This window comes from Sinohyriopsis cumingii, chromosome 17 (genome assembly GCF_028554795.1).
Source record: "Sinohyriopsis cumingii isolate HCF-2022 chromosome 17, ASM2855479v2, whole genome shotgun sequence".
NCBI classification, from domain to species: Eukaryota; Metazoa; Mollusca; class Bivalvia; order Unionida; family Unionidae; genus Sinohyriopsis; species Sinohyriopsis cumingii.
Window position 1 is genome coordinate 59474326 of NC_142977.1, and position 20168 is coordinate 59494493.

The window sequence follows — 20168 nt, forward strand, 5'->3', positions numbered from 1 at the left end:
GTTTTCAGCTTTTAGTGAAAATAATAGTACAAGTGCATTGTTTTATTTTCACATGTGTCACATTTAAGAAACTTCATATCTTTTACACAATACAGACATTTTCATTTTTCTTAATACAATCTATGCATTGTGCTTCATTTATTCACGTTACTGACATTTTATGTTCAATCCATTTTTGGCTGTTGATGGGTCTATTACATGCTTTGGATTTCATCGTTGTTTATCGTTCGTCCGATTTGTCAATAGAATTGTCAACTTTGTTAATTATTACCCCATTTCAAGACTTCCGGATCATCTAAATTACATGTTTGATTTTAAATATTTCCAGGCCATAATTATAAAAACTTATTCTGGATTTCAAATTTCCAAACGTTTCTCCTCTTTGAAATTTAGGTACTGAAATATATGATTTGTCACTTAACCCATCAGGAATTTTTCATCCTTTTGATCTGTTTTCTTCCCTTGAAGCGTAGTTGTGTCTATTGATCTGTGACTTAGCTTTGATAAAATATCAACCGATTTCCAGGTTTAATATTGAGTGAATTGCTTCCACAGTTTAATCTCCATAGTTCTGTTGAACTCGTTTGCCTTTTTGTCTCAGTAAACTGTAATTTATTAAATATTTTCCTTTTCAAGCAAATTCTTAACTTTTAATAAATAATTTCCTCTCATTAAACTGCATGTTTTCAGAACTTTTTATGAAAATTTTTGAAACTAATCGTGTGTTTCATCTCCTATTTCATTTTATTTCAGCCCAAGTATATTTTGAAAATATTTATATAGCTGCAATACTTTATGCATGCCCATTGTTGTTCCTTTCATACGTTTACATATTAAAATGCCTGTTTGTCGCTGATAATCAAATTGGCTTTTTTTTCCAAGAAACCGTTTTCTCACTTGCTTTGCGAGGTGCATGAAGAGTATTCAGTTAACCATTCTTTCAATTGGGTGTATTTTATTTTATTTTTTCCTCGGTAGATGCGTTCCCTAAATTGATTGTTACTTGTTCAGGCAATCGGGCATTCAGGATCTCAATAAAGCTATTTTCAGGGCCGGATATGCAGGCTCCTGTTAAAAGATAAATTTGAAATTTCTATAACTGAAAAGTCCAACGTATTCTTATTGTTAAACCCTTTGCATAGGTTATGTAAAATTGTGTTCAAAATTGCTACCCTCGCTATATTTTATGCAGGAATTACCTTCCCATCAAACATGTGATGAAGAGATGTAACAGGGGAAAAAAAGAACTCCCTACAGTAAAGATTATAGAACAAAGAATCAGCTGTGAAATGAACAGTGAGATCTTTGGGGATTTTGGAACTGAAACGACTAATTCTGTACACAACAATTGTCAATACAGTCACCGAAAAAAGTTAGTTGAGAAGAAATATGGGAAAAAATTGCGTATTCCAACAGACTGGTGACATCTTGGAGTTTTCAAATGTATTTTCTAATATTGACGTCAAAGTGAAAATATGTGTATCGAATACATAATTTTAAAATGACATGTATAAAATAAATATTTGTGAACATACTGTATTTTGATGACACTGTCATGTGGCAAACCATTAAAGTGTCACCTCGTAGCTAAAATAATCTTGTGACACATTTTACTTAAATGTTCCTGTTTGCCTTTTGTTTCATTCTTTAATCAGCAAGGAATTAAAAAGGAAAAAAGAACGAAATAAAAGGGCTTCCAGATATAATGTATAATACCTGCTCTACTTGAATGGGGAAGACCTATTTTCAACTCTCCCTTTCTTCTCTCTCTCTCTCTCTCTCTCTCTCTCTCATTGTACTTTCTTTATCATGTCAATGTGACTTGACATGTTGTCTCGTCTGGTTCTATTTTTGTTTTAAACTTTATTAATGATATTTTATCTGGAAATATAATTGAAAAAATGTATGATGAGTAATGGTTGCGAAACTTTTACAGATGTTTCCCGGCTGGTTACAGTTTCATAGCTCAGGCAATTTTGTATATGCCCTTCCTCCTCTAGAAATACATAACGAAGATTAATCGTTTTCGTTTTTCTTGTCTTGGATTGCAAGTTATGACTGTATGCTGCATGAAAACAAAATATATTTTTCTCTTCATATGAGCATGCCAACGACGGTAATGGATGGCCGGCTAAGTTTTGGAATAAACTCAATCCCTAAAGCAAAGCAAACCTAGTTCGATTAAGGTAATATAGTCTGTAAGTTTGGATAAAGTAACTCTTCACATTTTTTGGCACTAAATTATGGAGATTTTATGAGACGATACTATACCAGAGAGTATGATTTTAATAGTACGCATAGTGTATTATAAAAGCATTTTTGTAATGAAGTTTTTCTCCAGGCTTGAGCCTAAAATATCTTTCCGTTGTAAGTTACTTAGAACGAATTAAAACCATCCAGGGAATAGGTTTTGTCTTATAAATTGTCTTCAGGTGTTCTGGGCCATCAAACAGCACGACTTCCTAGGGCAGGCATTTTTAATTTTTGGTCAATCTACGATGTTTCTTCGATCAATTCAAGCCTTAAAATGAATTAAGATTGATGTCCTATTGTTCTATTTTATATGGTTAATTTTGCTACAACAGGTGCGTATACTGAGGCCCTGTTTTAAATCAAATTTGTTTCTTCATAAATTATATCTCTTTCTTTGTCGAATAACGATTCCAACTTCGATAATTGTATATTTACTAGCACCAACAGCATACATATTTCTTCTTCGTACTGTTTTATCTATCTTGATATTGGGACGCTGTTTAATTCAATGTTATTTTCGTTATATGTAATGTAAAATATTTTTTTCCAAAACATTGGAGTATAAATTGTTTTGATGTTTAAAATCGACAAATCAACATTTGTATTTCCTTGTGTTATCGTGCAATACAAATAACTTTGACCATACGTTCCCCGTCCAAACGTGTTAACATATAGGCATTATGTTTTAAATGTTTTAACACAGGCATTTTTGTTTTCATGTTCAACCCCTTTCTCGAGATTTCTTTCTTTCTATCACCTATTTTAAAACTTCGATACAATTTAGTTCGCTTTGTAGCTTTGTTTTTGTAAGAAACATACACAAATATATTTTGCAAATTGTGTTAATAGTTCAGCTGGTACAATAATGTTTAATTTAATTTGTTCATGTTCTTTTTCCTAAATGATGAAGTAATAATATAAATATGTGTGGTCTTATGGTCTCGTGATTTTGTAATTTTTATTTTCTAAATTGTCTGCTGTCATCTTAAGTGTAATCCCTTTGGAACACCTCATCTTCGGCGATGAGGCTACGCTGCCTTGGTGGGCTATTATGTGTTCAAGTTGTTTAATGTTCTCGTATCCCAGTACGAGAGGTAAATGTAAAAAATAAGTCACCCGGCTTTATCAGTCTGCACTGCTCAAGTGAATTAATTTATGTAATTACCTATTTAATGTTGTATAAATAACCCTGAGTAATTCCTTTTTTTTCTTCTCTTTTTTAACTGAACATAAGTTGTCAGGATTTTACCTGTTCCCCTTCATCAACGCCTGGACAGGTGTATGGGGCATTACATTAAGATTATTTTCCATCCTGAGCATTACTCATGTTCCTTTACTTAGACACAACACACACGCACACACATTCACAAACAAATACGAACACTCTCAAAATATTTTATTAATGAAGCACTTATTGACAAACCCTAACGTAATTTACATTGCCTGTTTGTTTCTTTGATGTGAATGTAAAGAAAAACAAAGGGTCCACTATTTTTAAACTTATCAGTTATATTATTCACTTTGGCAACATGTTTTTCCAGCATTTTGTACGATAAAACAATTGTTATAATATGTTAAATTGTGGATTTTTGATGCACAACGTGATTTGTATATAACATATTTTGCAAGCAAGATTGGAAAAGGTGACAGGATCATGAAATTTTTTATTTTCTATAAAGACATCTTTTCGTGTAATTTTAAAATTTGGGTTGTAAGTTTGGATCCATTCTACAAATAAATTCAAAAAATGCTCTATACTGAACAGTCACAGAGTAATTGCTCAAATTGTTATGTTCCCTCCTTACAGGAGGTGTCTTTATCATTATTACTTAAATTAATCCTTTTCAAAGACTGGTTTGTGGCAATAATTATATGTAGAAATCTAAAATTAAAAGCTAATCAGTTTTGTGTCTTTTGTACAAAGTTTAGCCAAAACAAAAGAGTAAGACCATTCAGACCCTAGCTGCCTGGACCAAGTTTCATATTTGTCATTTGTATCTTGGTTTTTATTAGATCTTTGTCAATAAATTTATTCTTTGCTCTTACCCTAAGAATTGAAGTTTTGTTGAGTATTACATGGAAAGTATTTCCATTTTCAAAACAAAAACGTTTCTCTGTTTTCCACTTCACTGTTATCTTTGAGATAAGATCAAAGTACTGCATACAATTATTAGTTTGTGTTGTTTGTTTTATTTCATCAAAACTTTATAGAGATCCTTGTTCATCAAGAAGGTGTTTAATAAGTACAATACCGTTTGTTCTCCACCTTGTGTATGATTTAAAATCATCTATAATTGCTATATTAAGAATATTTTGAGACACGTATTCCTGAAGAGTCAATTGTTTATTTGTCCATTGAGATAAAACATAAATAACATCACGCCAAAATATATCCTAATTGTTTTAGAGATTTCTTTCAATTTAGGTTTTCCTAATTTTAATAACTGTATACCTCCAAATATTCACAATACGTGTTCGGAAACAAATTTTTGACATAAACCACCTTCATTTAGTATAAGGAGCCTAATCCAGGAAAGGTTTATATACCATATAAAAGAGTGCAAGTGAATCATATTTAATCCCCCTTCCTCAAAGGAAGCTATAAGAATATCTCTTTTTACCTCCTCGCTTTTGCTACACCAAATAAACCAGAAAAATAATGTATTCACTTCAATTTCTATATGAGGTGAAAGACTTGGTACAGCAGCAAAAAGATGAATAAATTTTGGCAAAATCAAGTATTTTATCAAAGTAATTTATCCAATAAGGGACAAATTCCTTCTGCTCCACCAGCCGAGCAACCTCTTTACTTCCTTCAACTCCGTCGGATAATTAAGTTCAACCATATCCAAATTCAAAGAGAAACCTACTCCAAGTAAACTAAAATAGGCAACTGACCAGTTTATGTCAATTTCAGGACATATTTTTTTCATTTGAAGTTTTTTTTTAATTTTCAATCCAAATAGCTTTTGATTAAAGACATCGCAGCACAGACCTGATGCCGAAGCAAAGTCGTTTAAAATCTGCACTGTTGTTTTCAATGACAAAGGAGATCCGTCTAATAATAAAAAGCGTCCTAATTTGAACTCCATCTCATTATAGAAAATGCCTGTACTACTTGTGTTCTTTTTTAGTTCTATTGCAAGAAGTTAAGTTCCTGTTATAAACTAGTAGTAGAGTGCTAAAGGGTCTCTATGGCGACAACCTCTCTCCAATTTGAAACATGGGGATAAATGCCCATTATTAATGACACAACTTTTAGACTTATTCCAGAATACTCTAAACCACTGATACCCTGAGTAATTCTATGTCGGTCTTATGTATATTAAAGGAATTAGAATTACCTTTCTACTAGCCCTGCTCTGTAGGCACGCCTCAACCCTGGATCATTGGGATCTGTGACGTATGAAGAATCAAATCCTGGACGGTTGTCTTTGATATCAATAATATGATTTTCTCCATTTTCTAGAAGTCTCCAAAATTCATCCTTATCATTTGCGCCTGGAAAACGGCAACCTAGACCTACAACAGCTACTGCTTTATTTTCGTCCATCTTGTCGTCCACAGCGGCGCATCGTGAAATTATACACTCGTCGTTGCTGAGAGTTAGAAAGCTTTAATATTGTAAACAACATCCTCCCATATAAATGAATTTTTAAAACAATAATAACAACAAAATTCAAGTATTTAACTCTAATAGGAAAGGATATATTACATGCCAAATTAACTGCAGCGGACTTGAGATACGAATTTCCGTAGAGTACGAACTAAAAATTCGTTAACCTGTATGATGGTATCATTTGTATTAAATATTAATTCTGTCTAGTATTGTCAAGCATTCTCCTGTAGAATCCAGGGATAACACTTGATGCATATCCGCCAGCCTTGTTCCTTGTTTTCAATGTTGTCAGTTAGGGCTTCACGACAATGAATACATTATGTATTATCTACATTATGAACGGAAAGAGTTTGCGTTTAATTAAGGACATTGCTAGGTAATGATTCACATTGGATGTAGGGAATTAAAAACAAATAGTTAAAAACTGATGTATCTTGATTATTAAATCATGTACAGTTTGAGTAAGATCGCTATTGCAGCAATTTTGGATTCTGAATAAATCCAAATTTCATTTCAGACACATCGGAATTATGGTTTTGATGGGTTTTCTGACTTCAATAAAGATTAGATCTCGCCTTAAATCACTACATCAAAACCAATAAAAGCACATAATACGCATATAATTAAATTGTGTGTGATTTGGATTTTTAACGTAGCTTAAGCAATTTTTCAGTCATATCGCTACGATGTCTGCAGTGTGACAGTTTATAGTGATGTCTGGCACTGGGGTGTCATGCCGCAGACATGTAGCATGATGTCCCACCCAGTCACATTATCTTGACACCAGGCCGACCAGTACTAACACTAACCTCTTAATGCTGAGCGCCAAGCGAGGTAGCTGTTAGTACTGTTAGGACATAATTTTTTAGTAAAAGTAATAAGATTGAAATTTTCTCTAAATTGTATTATAAGTAATTTTTTATTAAATTATATTGAAAGTAATTTTCTATTAAAATATATTGAGATTAAATCCATTTATTTCGGTATTAAAATTATATACTATTTAATAAAGATTGCGCCCGTATGAGCAAAGGCAAAACTCTTTATACATTTCCCTTCTATCGTAAGTCAGCATAAACTACACTCGCTAAGTTGTGTAAGTTACCGCATTGCGGAAGCCTAAAATTCCAGACAAAGCTGAAAGCTCCACGCGCTGAGGTGTTAAAATTGTCTGTCCAATGACGTACATAGACCCAGACGATAGTCTGTAAGAAACTATGAAGCCTCACTTTGAGATTCTGACGGCCCACAAGAACTAGAAGTATATCCATATTTGGCTTTGTCCCTAGAAACTGATATAAAAAGCGTCAGTCCACGGGCATGCCAGTTCTTTAGTCAGAAACTCAAAGAGACTTCTGTCTTTACAGTTGATCCCGTACCTGCGCTTGCCGAAATTCCCCAGATGTAGCCATATCTTCATTGTCAAGTGACACTTCTTTCAAGAGGATTGAACTTTGTTCTCTCTCTCTCTCTCTCTCTCTCTCTCTCTCTTTCGGGTCATGGAAACAGCTTGACCAAGAGACAAATCCGTCTCATAAAAACTGATGGATAAATCTTTTTTTCATAAACGTTGGTGGAGAATAAAACGAAGTGGAAAATATGAATAAAAGTGTCACTCCGCATAATGATGATTCACGATAGAGACTCGCACCAAAACCTTTGCGATTAGCAGACTTCATGTCGCTTATTTATGCAGCCGCCTCGCCTAGAACAGCTACAACACTAATCTATTCACATGGCCGATCCTTGATTCTTTCTACTTTGTTCCTCTTTGAATGTCCAGCAAATAACCGCAAATTCCCAGTAACAGTGTGTACGCTACTACCAACACCATGTCAGTTCCAGTGACTCACACTCCATTCGACTACGGTTCCCTTGATACTACGCAGACGACGACTGAAAACTAAAATGTATGTTTACTTAGAGCAAGGAATGTTACCAGAAAATACTCGTCGCGCAGAAGCTATTCCGTATGAAGCCGGACTTTTGTCAGTAAAGTCAGTATGAACTTATCAATGGTGTCTTACATCATTTTTTCCAGCCTCGAGCAAAACACAAAACTTCCTCAGATCAACTCATAAAACAAGTTGATCTACCAACAAATTTGAGACAAGATGTTCTTCTGTCTTATCACGATTCAAAAGCAGGAGGTTGTCACTTAGGTGTCCAAAGAACATATCAAGCTATCAAACAAAAATACTATTGGCCTAAAATGTATCAAAATGTCTATGACTACATTACATCATCATCTCAATGTCAACTTATTAAACGGGACACAAATGCTCGAAAGGTCCCATTGCACCCATTGCCTCCAGAAGACGTATTTTCACGGTGGCACATGGACATTTTGTGCATGCCAAAAAGTAAGGAAGGTTACCAGTATATCTTATTGGTGACAGTTTGTCACATTGGTGTGAAGCCTTTCCTTTACGTTCTCAGACAGCAACCGACATCGCCAGTGTTTTGTATAATGAAATATTCACACGTTATGGTGTACCGCGAACACTTGTCAGTGAGAGTGGACGAAACTTTATGTCCCAAATTGTACTAGCACTCTGTGAACTATTTCATATCAGTTCATATCACCCTCAAACGAATGCCGCATGTAACGTTTGAACAGCACCATTAAGCAATCCCTTCGCGCATATTGTAGTAAACAACAAGATGATTGGCAGTCGCTATTGCCCAACATAATGATGGCATTCCGAATGAGTCCGGCTGTTAATTCAACTGGCTTGGCGTATAATTTTAAAAGTTCTACTGAGTACGGCCACCACCATCACCAATTAACATAGAAGAAAGGAACAGGAAAACAAGAGCAAAAACAATAATACTAAGAAGAGGAAACGATTAGCAACCCGCCAAGCCGTGAACAAAGGAAGTGCACAGGACAAAGGAACTCTCAAACAAAGGAACGATAGGAACACATAACAGAAAACAAAGGAACAAAATAGAGACTTGGAGCGGAGAAGCAGACTGGGCGGTAGGACAAAAACAAAAGATAAGTCATCATTCAATGCTAGACGCAATTTAAGTAGAAGAATGCAGACTAGGTCCAAACAAATGGCTCTATTCAATCCAAACATCCAAACACACACGCCACCAAACAACCCTATCAAAAAAATCAGTAAAAATAATGGATGTATCACAACTCCAAACAACACCAATAAAGCATGTAAAATAAGCAAGATTAACGCAAGTCGTACCAACCACAGCAAAATCCAATTCAACCAACATCACACTGGGACCCCAAATTCTGGTCACAAACACAGACCAAACAAACCACAAACCAGCAGACATAACTAACACTCTCCCACCCCACCAACAGAAACTACTAGAAATACTAAAATATACTCCAGGGAACAATATAAATACAATGCCAATACTATCGCCAATCCTCTTCAAGGAAGCGGAAAAACCACACACAAATGAAGATATAGACACCACTATTCCAAACCTAACAAATGAATTTGACAGTAACCTACTTAGCTTAATCTCTCCACAATTAGACCACATAACCATAACCAGCACCCCAAAATTCATAAAAATAAAATAACCAATTCTAGAAACATGCAAACAAACCAACAACAGGAAATCAAGCAAAAAACAATAAATCAAAACATTAGGAAAGAAACTATACACTCAAGCCAACTCCTGGACCATCTGGGATAATAACACCAAGGGAACCACCAACCTATGGGAACAAGTCCAATGAATTAGACATTACCAAACTACCCAGCAGCATCACTAATAAGGCAACCCAAAGGCCCCAAACAACCCAAAACCCCCAAAACACATACCTAGGTAAAGGCAAGGGGCCGCTAAAACCCAGAAACAACCACCTCCACCCCCCACAAGTAAGGTTAACTCAAAACAGGAAATAAAACAACAACAGAACCCCCAAAACAAAATTCACAATTATCATTCCATCGAACACACCATATACATAAGCAGCAGGTGCAACAGAATTACTAGTCTAAGTACCAATAGTATTATAACAGCACTGGACAAAATTCACACTGGACAATTCAAACTCATAAGACCAAGGCGAACTACCTGATTGTCCAATGCAGCACAATTCAACAGGTGGAAAAATTCATCCAAATTGAAACTATAGGCCCAATAAAGATCAAAGTAGAGAGACACCATAGCACTCAAAGGAAAACACGAGTCACTTCGAACTCCAACCACAGTGAAACCACAACTAATCTGGCTGAACCCACTAAAACCACTATCTTTAAAAAAGTAATAGCACTAAACGGATACAACAAGGACATAAGCAGTAAACTCCTACTTCATAAACACACAGCAAATGGAACACAGACCACCAAAGTCTATCGTCTTAAAAATCACAAGGGACAAGAAACAAACAAAGCAGTTATAGAGCCTACCGAGCCAATACCCTCAGTAATAAAACTAGGACAGTCAGGAGTGTACCATAAGCTGGAAAACTACATAAATAGGCCAAGATTTTGCACTATATGCCTGCACTGGGGACACTATGCCCTCAGATGTAGATTCAAACCAACATGTAAGTACTGCGGAGGTCCACACAAAGAAGAATGCCACACAACTAAACAAAAATGTGCTAACTGTAAAGAAAACCATTATCCTAGATCGGCAGAATGCAGATTTGCAATAAAAGAGAAACAAATAGTGGACTTAATGAACAAAAAACACCTCACCTACCATTCTGCCAAAACATTATCTGTAAAAACAACCCCAACACACCAAAATCTACCTCTGAAACAATCAATGAGCACCAAAACTCTCCACACAGAATCAGAAGGGAAAACACTGCACCACAAAACATACCCTCGAATCAGGAAACAAAAGAACCAAAAAATACAACCCACATTGTAACAAACCAAGACCACCCTGATAACACTCCAGATACAAACAAAACTGTCACCCCAAACATCTCCAAACTTAACCCATACCCCAACACAGAATTAATACAGGAAGTAATGAACCTACCAACAGGAACCCTAATACAAGATCACAATAGCATTATGTTGCTGTATTGTTGTATGGTTTAACGCCATTTTCAGCACACGATAGGCCATACATGGCGGCCAGTATAATTGGTGGAGGAAGAACCCTGGAAAACCCCGGAAAGAACCACCGACCCACGAGAAGCTACTGGCAGGCTTTCTCGCGTACCCACGTTAGCCGAGTCCGAGACTCGAACTCACGCAGACAGAGGAGAGATGGCAGTGATCCGTAACGGTGAGCGCTTTAGACCACTCGGCCACTCGGGGCCCCTCAATAGCATAATGAGAACCATCAAAACTATTTTCCCCATACTAGCTGATTGGACCAAAAGACTAACAGATAAAGACAACGTCAAAATTGGATAGTGCAAAAAATAATAAAATCACCATCTGGCAATGGAACTGCAGAGGAATCTTTTAAAACCTATCAGAACTGCAGAACAAACTGAATAATACGACCGCAAAACCAGACGTAACCTGCTTACAGGAAACCCTCATAACACAAGAGCACAAACACCTGCCCAAACTACAAGGTTATGCCCAGGGAATCTTTATAAACAGACCCAAGGGGCAGAAAGGGGGTGGACTAGCATTTTTTGTGATAGATACACTAATCTACTATGAAATAATAGAAGTACCCACTAACCTACACATCAATAATAGCATCCAAATAATGTCAGTAATGATAAATATAGGAACCACAAACATTCAAATAATAAATGCATACGACCCAGAGGGTACCTTCTGCCCTACCAACCTAATCTCACTAAGGGCAATCACTAATAACAACAACAACAATCTAATTATCTGTGGCGACTTCAACGCACACAGTGAATTATGGGGAGGTAAAAAGAAAGATCAAAGAGGGAAAATGGTTGAAAAATGGATAACTGAGAACAATCTGGTCATCTTAAATGATGTGTCGAACACTAGATTAAACCCTGAGGATGGTACTCTCTCAGCCATAGACCTAACCATCACTACCCCAAAATTGGCTCAAATCACAAATTTTTTCGGTGGATCAAGCGTATACGTTAGGAAGTGACCATTTCCCATCATAATCAATATTCAAACAAAAACTCAACACATTCCAAACGAAACCCCACCTAAATGGAGGTACAACAGGCAGACTGGGACCAATTCCAATTATTACTAGCTAGAGTAAATCCAGATAACTTAGAAAGCCCAAATATTGACATGTATTATGATAACATAACAGACACAATTATAGAGGCAGCTAACCGATGCATCCCAAAGACAACTAATATCCAAAATAAAAACCCTGTACCATGGTGGACTAAACAGTGCACTATAGCACATAAAGACAAAAAAGGGCCTTAAATAAATATAAACGCACCAAAAATTCTGTCTACTTCCAGCAAAATAAAGATAAAGAAAAAGCACTAAAACAAACTATAAAAACTGCTAAAATTAATCTATGGCAAACCCTTTGCTCTAAACTGAGTCTAAAATCAAACTCAAAACAAATATGGGACAAGATAAAAACCACAGTAGGGAAAGCAACTATCTCAGCCCCAAAAATTAAAAATGCCATAACAAATAAAGATAAGGCACACCTCCTAGCGAAGCATTTTTCGATCATGAGTAGCAACAATAACCACACCAGAAACTTTCAAGAACACAAAAAACTAATGGAGGAAACCCAACCTCAAATGTTTCAAGACCAAGGAACAAAAGAATCTCACCTAAATAGCGACATCACAGGACATGAATGGGAGATAGCCCTACGATCCAAAAACGAAACATCCCTTGGTAAGGATCAGTTAGGTTACATTATCTATATAAAAAAATACCTATCAATATAACAATGGCCATAATCAAACTCTTTGATAGGATATGGGATAAAGGCCAGCTACCCACCAAATGGAAACAGGCCATAGTAATACCAATCCCCAAGTTAGGTAAAGATCTCAACAACATAAATTCGTACCGACCCATCTCCCTTACAAACAATATTTGCAAAATAATGGAGACAATAATCGCAAATAGGTTAAAACACCACCTAGAAACCAATAACCTACTCTCAATAAATCAAGGTGGCTTTCGGAACAAACGGTCCACCACTGACCAACTTCTCAGATTGGAAACAGACATCAAACTCGCTTTTAACGCACATAGGAAAACCGATCGCAACCTCATAGCGGTTTGTCTAGACCTAGAAAAAGCGTTCGACCTAGTATGGACCAATGGACTAATGGCCAAATTAAACCAATTTGGAATAACTGGACGCTTGTTCAAACGGAATGGCGATTTCCTCACAGGCCGGAAAATTACCACAAGAATAGGCAACACCCATTCGGAAGAATTTTCACTTGAAAATGGAACACCGCAAGGCAGTGTAATAAGTCCCCTGCTATTTAACCTAATGGTAAAGACCTTGACCTCAATGCAGCCTCCACAAAAATAAACTTGTCACAATTTGCAGATGATAGTGGCATATGGAGGAATGTAAATCCTGCCAATAACACAATAGTTAAAGAAATCCAGCAGAGCCTAGACAACATAGGAGATGGGCGGACAAATGGGGTTTCAAAATATCTCATGAAAAAACTGTGGCAATCATATTAACCCCCAAACGAAGTAACAACCTAGTCTATCCAAACTTCTATATACAAAATCAATTAATCAGATACGTAACAGTAGTAAAATTCCTAGGAATGTTCTTTGACAACCACCTCACATGGAAACAGCACATTGAACAACTCACCCAAAATTGTAACAAAGATCTCAATTTACTCAGGAACATCACAGGGACTGACTGGGGATCCAACCAGGAAACCCTCCTCACGATATATAAAACCCTAATTAGATCAAAACTGGATTACGGTTGCCAAGCATATAACTCGGCTAAGCAACCTGTACTACAAAAACTTGACACTATCCAAAGAAAAGCCTTACTATTATGCACAGGAACACTCCCCTCAACATCATTAGAAGAACTACAAACACTACCAGGAGAACTACCCTTAAAATTACGTAGACAAGAACTGCTTCTCCGATACTCCATTCGATTAGATACCCACCCAGACACCCAGACAACCATCCCACCAAAATAGCTATAAACAAGTGTAAAGTTGTCTTCAAACCCAAAATCATACCCACCACACCAAGTGGCAAAGTAATCCTTGAACTAAGAGAAAAGATACCTCTACTAAAAAAACAGGTAACAAACAATACAGACCAGAACAAATCACCATGGTTACAAAAACCAAAAAGGATTAACATTGAAGCTACCATATTAGGCAATAAAGAAGGACAAGAAAACTTACTAAAACCTATACTGGTAAACGAAATCAACCAAAAATACCCGGACTATGTTAAAATATATACCGATGGATCAAAAACAAACAACCCACCAAGAACAGCAGCAGCAATAGTCATCCCTGAATTCAATATACAAACGGGATCCAGATTACCTGACTATTGCTCGATTTACACCACTGAATTCTGGGCTATACTTGAATCACTACAATGGATCAAAGACAACCAAATACCTAAAGCAGTCATTATAAGCGATTCCCTAAGCGTTATCAAATCGATCCAAAATTGCAATACACACTCTAGGGAACAATTCCTCGACAGAGCATGCCAGTTAATCTACGATATCACCACAGCACATCAATTAGTCGAGCTCATGTGGATTCCGTCGCACATTGGAATTTCTGGCAACAGCAGACAAAGTTGCACAAACCAAACTAGGAGATCAAAACTCTATCTAGCTTAACTATAACTCCACAGAAGCACTAAGCTTCGCACCAACATATATAGACCAAAAATGGCAAGGTTTTTGGAACTCCTCCACAAAGGTAAAAAGCACAATGAAACCAAAAAAAAACATAGATAGGAACATACAGCTACCTAAGGGTACCTATTTAGAACAAAAAACCATAACAGGATAATAACTGGAAAAACTAAACTAGCAAGCAGTTTTGGAAGGTTTATAGGACCCAAACCAGCAACCATTAACTGCTTTAACTGCCACACCACCGAAGATCTACACCACGTATTCAATATATGCCCAAAATATCAACCCGCTAGGAAAATATTTATCAAAAACCAAAAAGAGATTGGATCACCACACACATACCCAGAGTTTCTTATGGACTCTAATAAAAATAAACAATCGGCATATAAAAATATAAATAAATTCATAGACTCAGCAGGACTTAGGAACAAAATATAATTACTATCCCCACAAAACCAAAAGACCCAGTAACTAGCTAAATAAATTTAGAAGCCCCCACATAAAAACCCATAACATATCATTCAATTGTATAAAAATATTAATAAATAATTCACTTACGAAGCACCTATAAAAAACTAAGGAAACCGCAAAATCGGATGTCCTAGATGTCCTTAACGAACCGAGTAATCAGCTAGGACTCCAGTCCTAGATGTCCTTAACGAACCGTGTAATCGGCTAGGACTCCGGTCTCTTGCTAAATAAAGTATAAATAATATTAAATCTCTAAAAACATTAATAAATAAATAACTTAAAGAGGCAATATCTAAAAACTTATAAATAACATAACGTAGGAAACACACCCTAAACACCTTAACTAGTAATACCATAATAATCTTGAAAATCTCTCTTCATACATGATTTCTACTAACAACCTCTATAAACAGCATAGAACACACACACACACCCTTTTTAGAACATTATGAAGAAGAAGAAAAAAAAAAACAAAAAAAAAAAAAAAACGCAAGAAACACCAGGCAAATGCAATAAGAAACCAGCGATTTGAAGCAACCAGGACCGTTCCCGAGCTCTCTTTCCCACTAATGACAGCCAACCATTCAACTGTAAGGGACCTTTATGGACCCACAGATTGAGGCCAAACTATCAGGGTTCCTTGAACCCATAAAAGCCTGGGGGATGTGGCACCATTCCCTTCTCCAGGAACAATTAACAGGCTGCGGTGCAGTCAGAAAAAAGTGGCACATGCACAATTGTGCGCACGCCACTATAATTAAACTCAACAACAACAACTCAACTGGTTACTCACCCTATTACATAGTCTTTGGAAATGAAATGACTTTACCTTTAGATGTGTCTCTTACACCTCGAGAGACTGTCCAGAAACAAACAAAACAATACATAGATCAGTTAATTCAAAGATTAAAAATAGTTCAAGAATTAGCTAAAGCAAACACCCGTGAGCGCAACGCACAATCAAACAGAGGTTTGACCAGAAAGCGAAGGAACCGTCCTTTCGCGTTGGAGATTATGTACACCTACAAATCTCACATATACCGGTAGGGTTATCAAAAAAGCGTTACCCCCGATGGGAGGGTCCGTATTATATCACTCAATTAGGTCCGAATAACACGTACAGATTACGCCGTTGTTCCGACAAAAAAGAAATGAAATCACTTGTACACGCCAACAGGATTAAGTATTATAAAGATCCTAGGGATTATCGACTTCGACACCGGATGCAACCGACACTGTTCCTCAGTCGATTCAGGCACGACATGATCAAACGAGCAATGGTCACGCACCAACTGACAATAGTACAGAATGGTACTCAGTTGATAAACTTTTGAAATCCACATGGATTTCTGGAAAGAAACATTGTTTGGTTAAGTGGACCGATGGATCCACGCCATCATGGCAACCAACGAAGAATGTTTCTCAAGCATTAAAAGAAGCATTTCACAGAACACGCACACAATCGAATACACGTCGCAAACAACTAGGTCGAATATTTCGTCATTGAATTCAATACGAAATTCTGAAGGAAATTCCTTCGTATATGGGAGCGATAATTATAGTCATATCCTCCTCCATTCTATTCTTTCCTCATACCTTCCACTTCGTTTTTTTCTTTCTGAGGCCAAATCTCTTAAACCTCTTTCTTTCTCTTTAAGGTATGGATGGAATATGGATTCGGTTCGTAGGATTGTGTTTCTTTTAAACTCTGAATTTTGGGTCCGCAGTATCAGAACAAAAACAATTTGAACTATGGGTTATCTTTAGCCTCTCTCACTATTGTATGGTTCAACCTATAAGTGGATTTACACTTTTAAATCAGGCTCTCACGGAATTGTTCAGATGAATTTATCGGATATTGTCACATAGATGTCAAACGTAGCTACATAAATGGTATTCTTTCACAGCTAAATGCAATACGTCTTACACTGAATTTACAGTTTAATACAACAATCTTATTATGAATTAATTAATTCAGAAAGGTGCTTTTCTACTTTCAGATATGTCATAGAGAGAAGTGTGTATGTGGTTTGGATTTTTAAAGTAGCTTTTAAAAAAAAATTCAGTCATATCGCTACGATGTCTGCAGTGCGACAGTTTATAGTGATGTCTAGCACTGGGGCATCATGCCGCAGACATATAGCATGATGTCCCACCCAGTCACATTATCCTGACACCAGGCCGACCAGTCCCAATACTAACCTCTTAATGCTGAGCGCCAAGCGAGGCAGCTGTTAGTACCATTTTTGTAAGTCTTTGGTATGACTCGGCCGGGGATCGAACCCACGACCTCCCGCATCCGGGGCGGACGCTCTAACCACTAGGCCACCGAAGCGGTTGTCATAGAGAGAAGTTTTCCCCTTCATTGATAAAATAGGTAAGTACCTATTTGGAATGTTGACAACGAGAAACGTTGCAATATTAACAAGTCACATAAATACGCCACCGTCGAAAACATGCGTGAAGAATATTAGAGAATGGAATAAATGATTGCTGCTCAAATTGTTGAGTCTCAGCAAATTAGTCACACGGCAGCAGGCAAGTTACCTGCTATACTGATTCCAACGCATGCTTTTACGGAATCTATTAATCAAATCGAAACGATTGTATCTGCTGATTATATATGTTAATCAATAACGCGAAAGGATCCGCATTACTGTTTAGGTCATTTTTAGCAGCACGTACAGATCGTGACCTATATTATGCGCTACATATCCCAATTTCGTCCCGACCTTTAAGACGAATTATTAGTTCCGGTTTTAATGAACACACGTTGCACAGTTATTTGGTTTACCTGGCATGTTGACGCATCGTATCACACATTCTAGATATCTTCTCAAATTAAAATATTTGTTGTCTCATGCATTAAATAATTTTGGGAAGTCATAATCCACATCAGTCTAATAAGTTTTTCGCTTCGATATTATTTCTACGCACTTAATAGCCATCTGGTAATTTGTTTTAGATAATTCCCTCACCATCTCTCAGCCTCAATCCAACTATATCAGCATCAACACAATAACCGTAGGCATCCATAAAAATGTTCTGCTGATGTTATACAAAATCAAAGAGAAAAAAAGAGAAATATAAACATACATAAAGAAAAATAAAGTGAAAAAGAAATGTGTGCTAATAATAGTAGTCATAATTATTTGACAAGCCTAATCGTAGAAGTGGATTGCGTAGAACTTTACTGAAATATTTTAAAACTCTTTTGGTCATCGTTTTCCTTTACATTTTTATTTAATGTCGTGCCATGATCTTTTTATTGTATTTTTTTAAATTTTATCCTATATTATCAAATGTTCCATTCATTGCATTTGGAATTTTATTAAATATTTTGCAAAAATACTCTTCATTGTATTTTTCGTATTTTACTGAGTATTTTGCAGTGTTTTTTCTCATTGTACCTTTGTATTTTACTGAATACTTTGCATTGTTTTCTCATTGTATATTTTGTATTTTACTGAGTATTTGCATTGTTTTTCGTATGTATTTTTGAACTTTACAAAATGTCTCGCAATTTTTTTATTCTTGTATTTTTTATCTTTGACCTTTTTCCTTCTTTTTATGACTGTAATTTTTTGTCTCGAGCCTCGAGGACTCGGCTCAAATGACCCGGAGGGTATTATTAGGACATAATTTTTTAGTAAAGTAATAAGATTGAAATTTTCTCTAAATTGTATTATAAGTAATTTTTTTATTAAATTATATTGAAAGTAATTTTCTATTAAAATATATTGAGATTAAATCCATTTATTTCGGTATTACAATTATATACTATTTAATAAAGACTGCGCCCGTATGCGCAAAGGCAAAACTCTTTATACATTTCCCTTGTATCATAAGTCAGCATAAACTACACTCGCTAAGTTGTGTAAGTTACCGCACTGCGGAAGCCTAAACTTCCTGAATAAGCTATAAGCTCCACGCGCTGACGTGGTAGAATTGTCTGTCTAATGAGGTACATAGACCCAGACGATAGTCTGTAAGAAACTATGAAGCCTCACTTTGAGATTCTGACGGCCCACAAGAACTAGACGTATATTCATATTTGGCTTTGTCCCTAGAAACTGATATAAAAAGCGTCAGTCCACGGACATACCAGTTCTTTAGTCAGAAACTCAAAGAGACTTCTGTCTTTACAGTTGATCCCGTACCTGCGCTTGCCGAAATTCCCCAGATGTAGCCATATCTTCATTGTCAAGTGACACCTCTTTCAAAAGGATTGAACTTCGTCTTTCTTTCTTTCTCTCTCTCTCTCTCTCTCTCTCTCTCTCTCTCTCTCTCTCTGGTCATGGAAACACCTTGACCAAGAGTTTATGAGACAACTCTGTCTCATAAAAGCTGATGGATAAATCTCTTTTTTCATAAAAGTACCATTTTTGTAAGTCTTTGGTATGACTCGACCGGGTATCTATCCCACGACCTCCCGCATCCGAGGCGGATGCTCTAACCACTAGGCCACCGGAGCGGTAATTAAATTGTAAGTACGTTTACAAGTATGAAATGCAATTAGTAACATTTAAAAGGAAGTTGAGGTATTAATAGACATTAATTTTTCTTCAGATGTTCAGTAAGGCTGCTACCATTTCTTTAGTCACACCTAATATGATGATAGGTGAAAAAGCGCTCACCATTTGGAAGGATCTCCAGAAGAGAAGGTTGGTCCATTCGATTCCTGAGCCATCGTACACTGTACTACATTCCACTGCTCACGGACTTCATTTCTTTTTATTTCTTCTCTGTAAGTTTACGTGCTAAAATTTAACAAAAAAATAAAAATAAATAAACGACAGTACATTCCAATAAAATGAAAGTCAGATATGACGTTCAAATAACTTTGGCAGCATTTTATTTAACTTACAGCTTTTAAAAACAGCCGATTATCGTTGTAAAATATAAATTGTATGGATGATGACTTTTAACAAAAACAATGTCCTATGTAGTAAAGTATAGTAAAGTACAAATGGAGAAAATCAAGCAGCATTCGTCATTTCCGATTTTGTAATCTCTGGTTTCAATGTATTTACTACCATCTACAATTAACTCACTAGAAAAGCTA

General features: G+C 36.3%; 1 protein-coding gene across 2 annotated transcripts in view; it reads right to left on the reverse strand.

The window, feature by feature from the left end:
- LOC149779038 (uncharacterized) overlaps positions 1-20168 on the reverse strand; it is a 77348-nt gene that overhangs the window by 26396 nt on the left and 30784 nt on the right. For both annotated transcript variants that reach the window (XM_089939601.1, XM_089939602.1), the window contains 2 exons: positions 19741-19863; positions 5598-5852 (listed from right to left, as the gene is read on the reverse strand). In XM_089939601.1, coding sequence (XP_089795727.1) covers positions 5598-5852; positions 19741-19793 — 308 coding nt within the window. In that variant the 5' untranslated portion in view covers positions 19794-19863. The remainder of the gene's footprint in view (positions 1-5597; positions 5853-19740; positions 19864-20168) is intronic.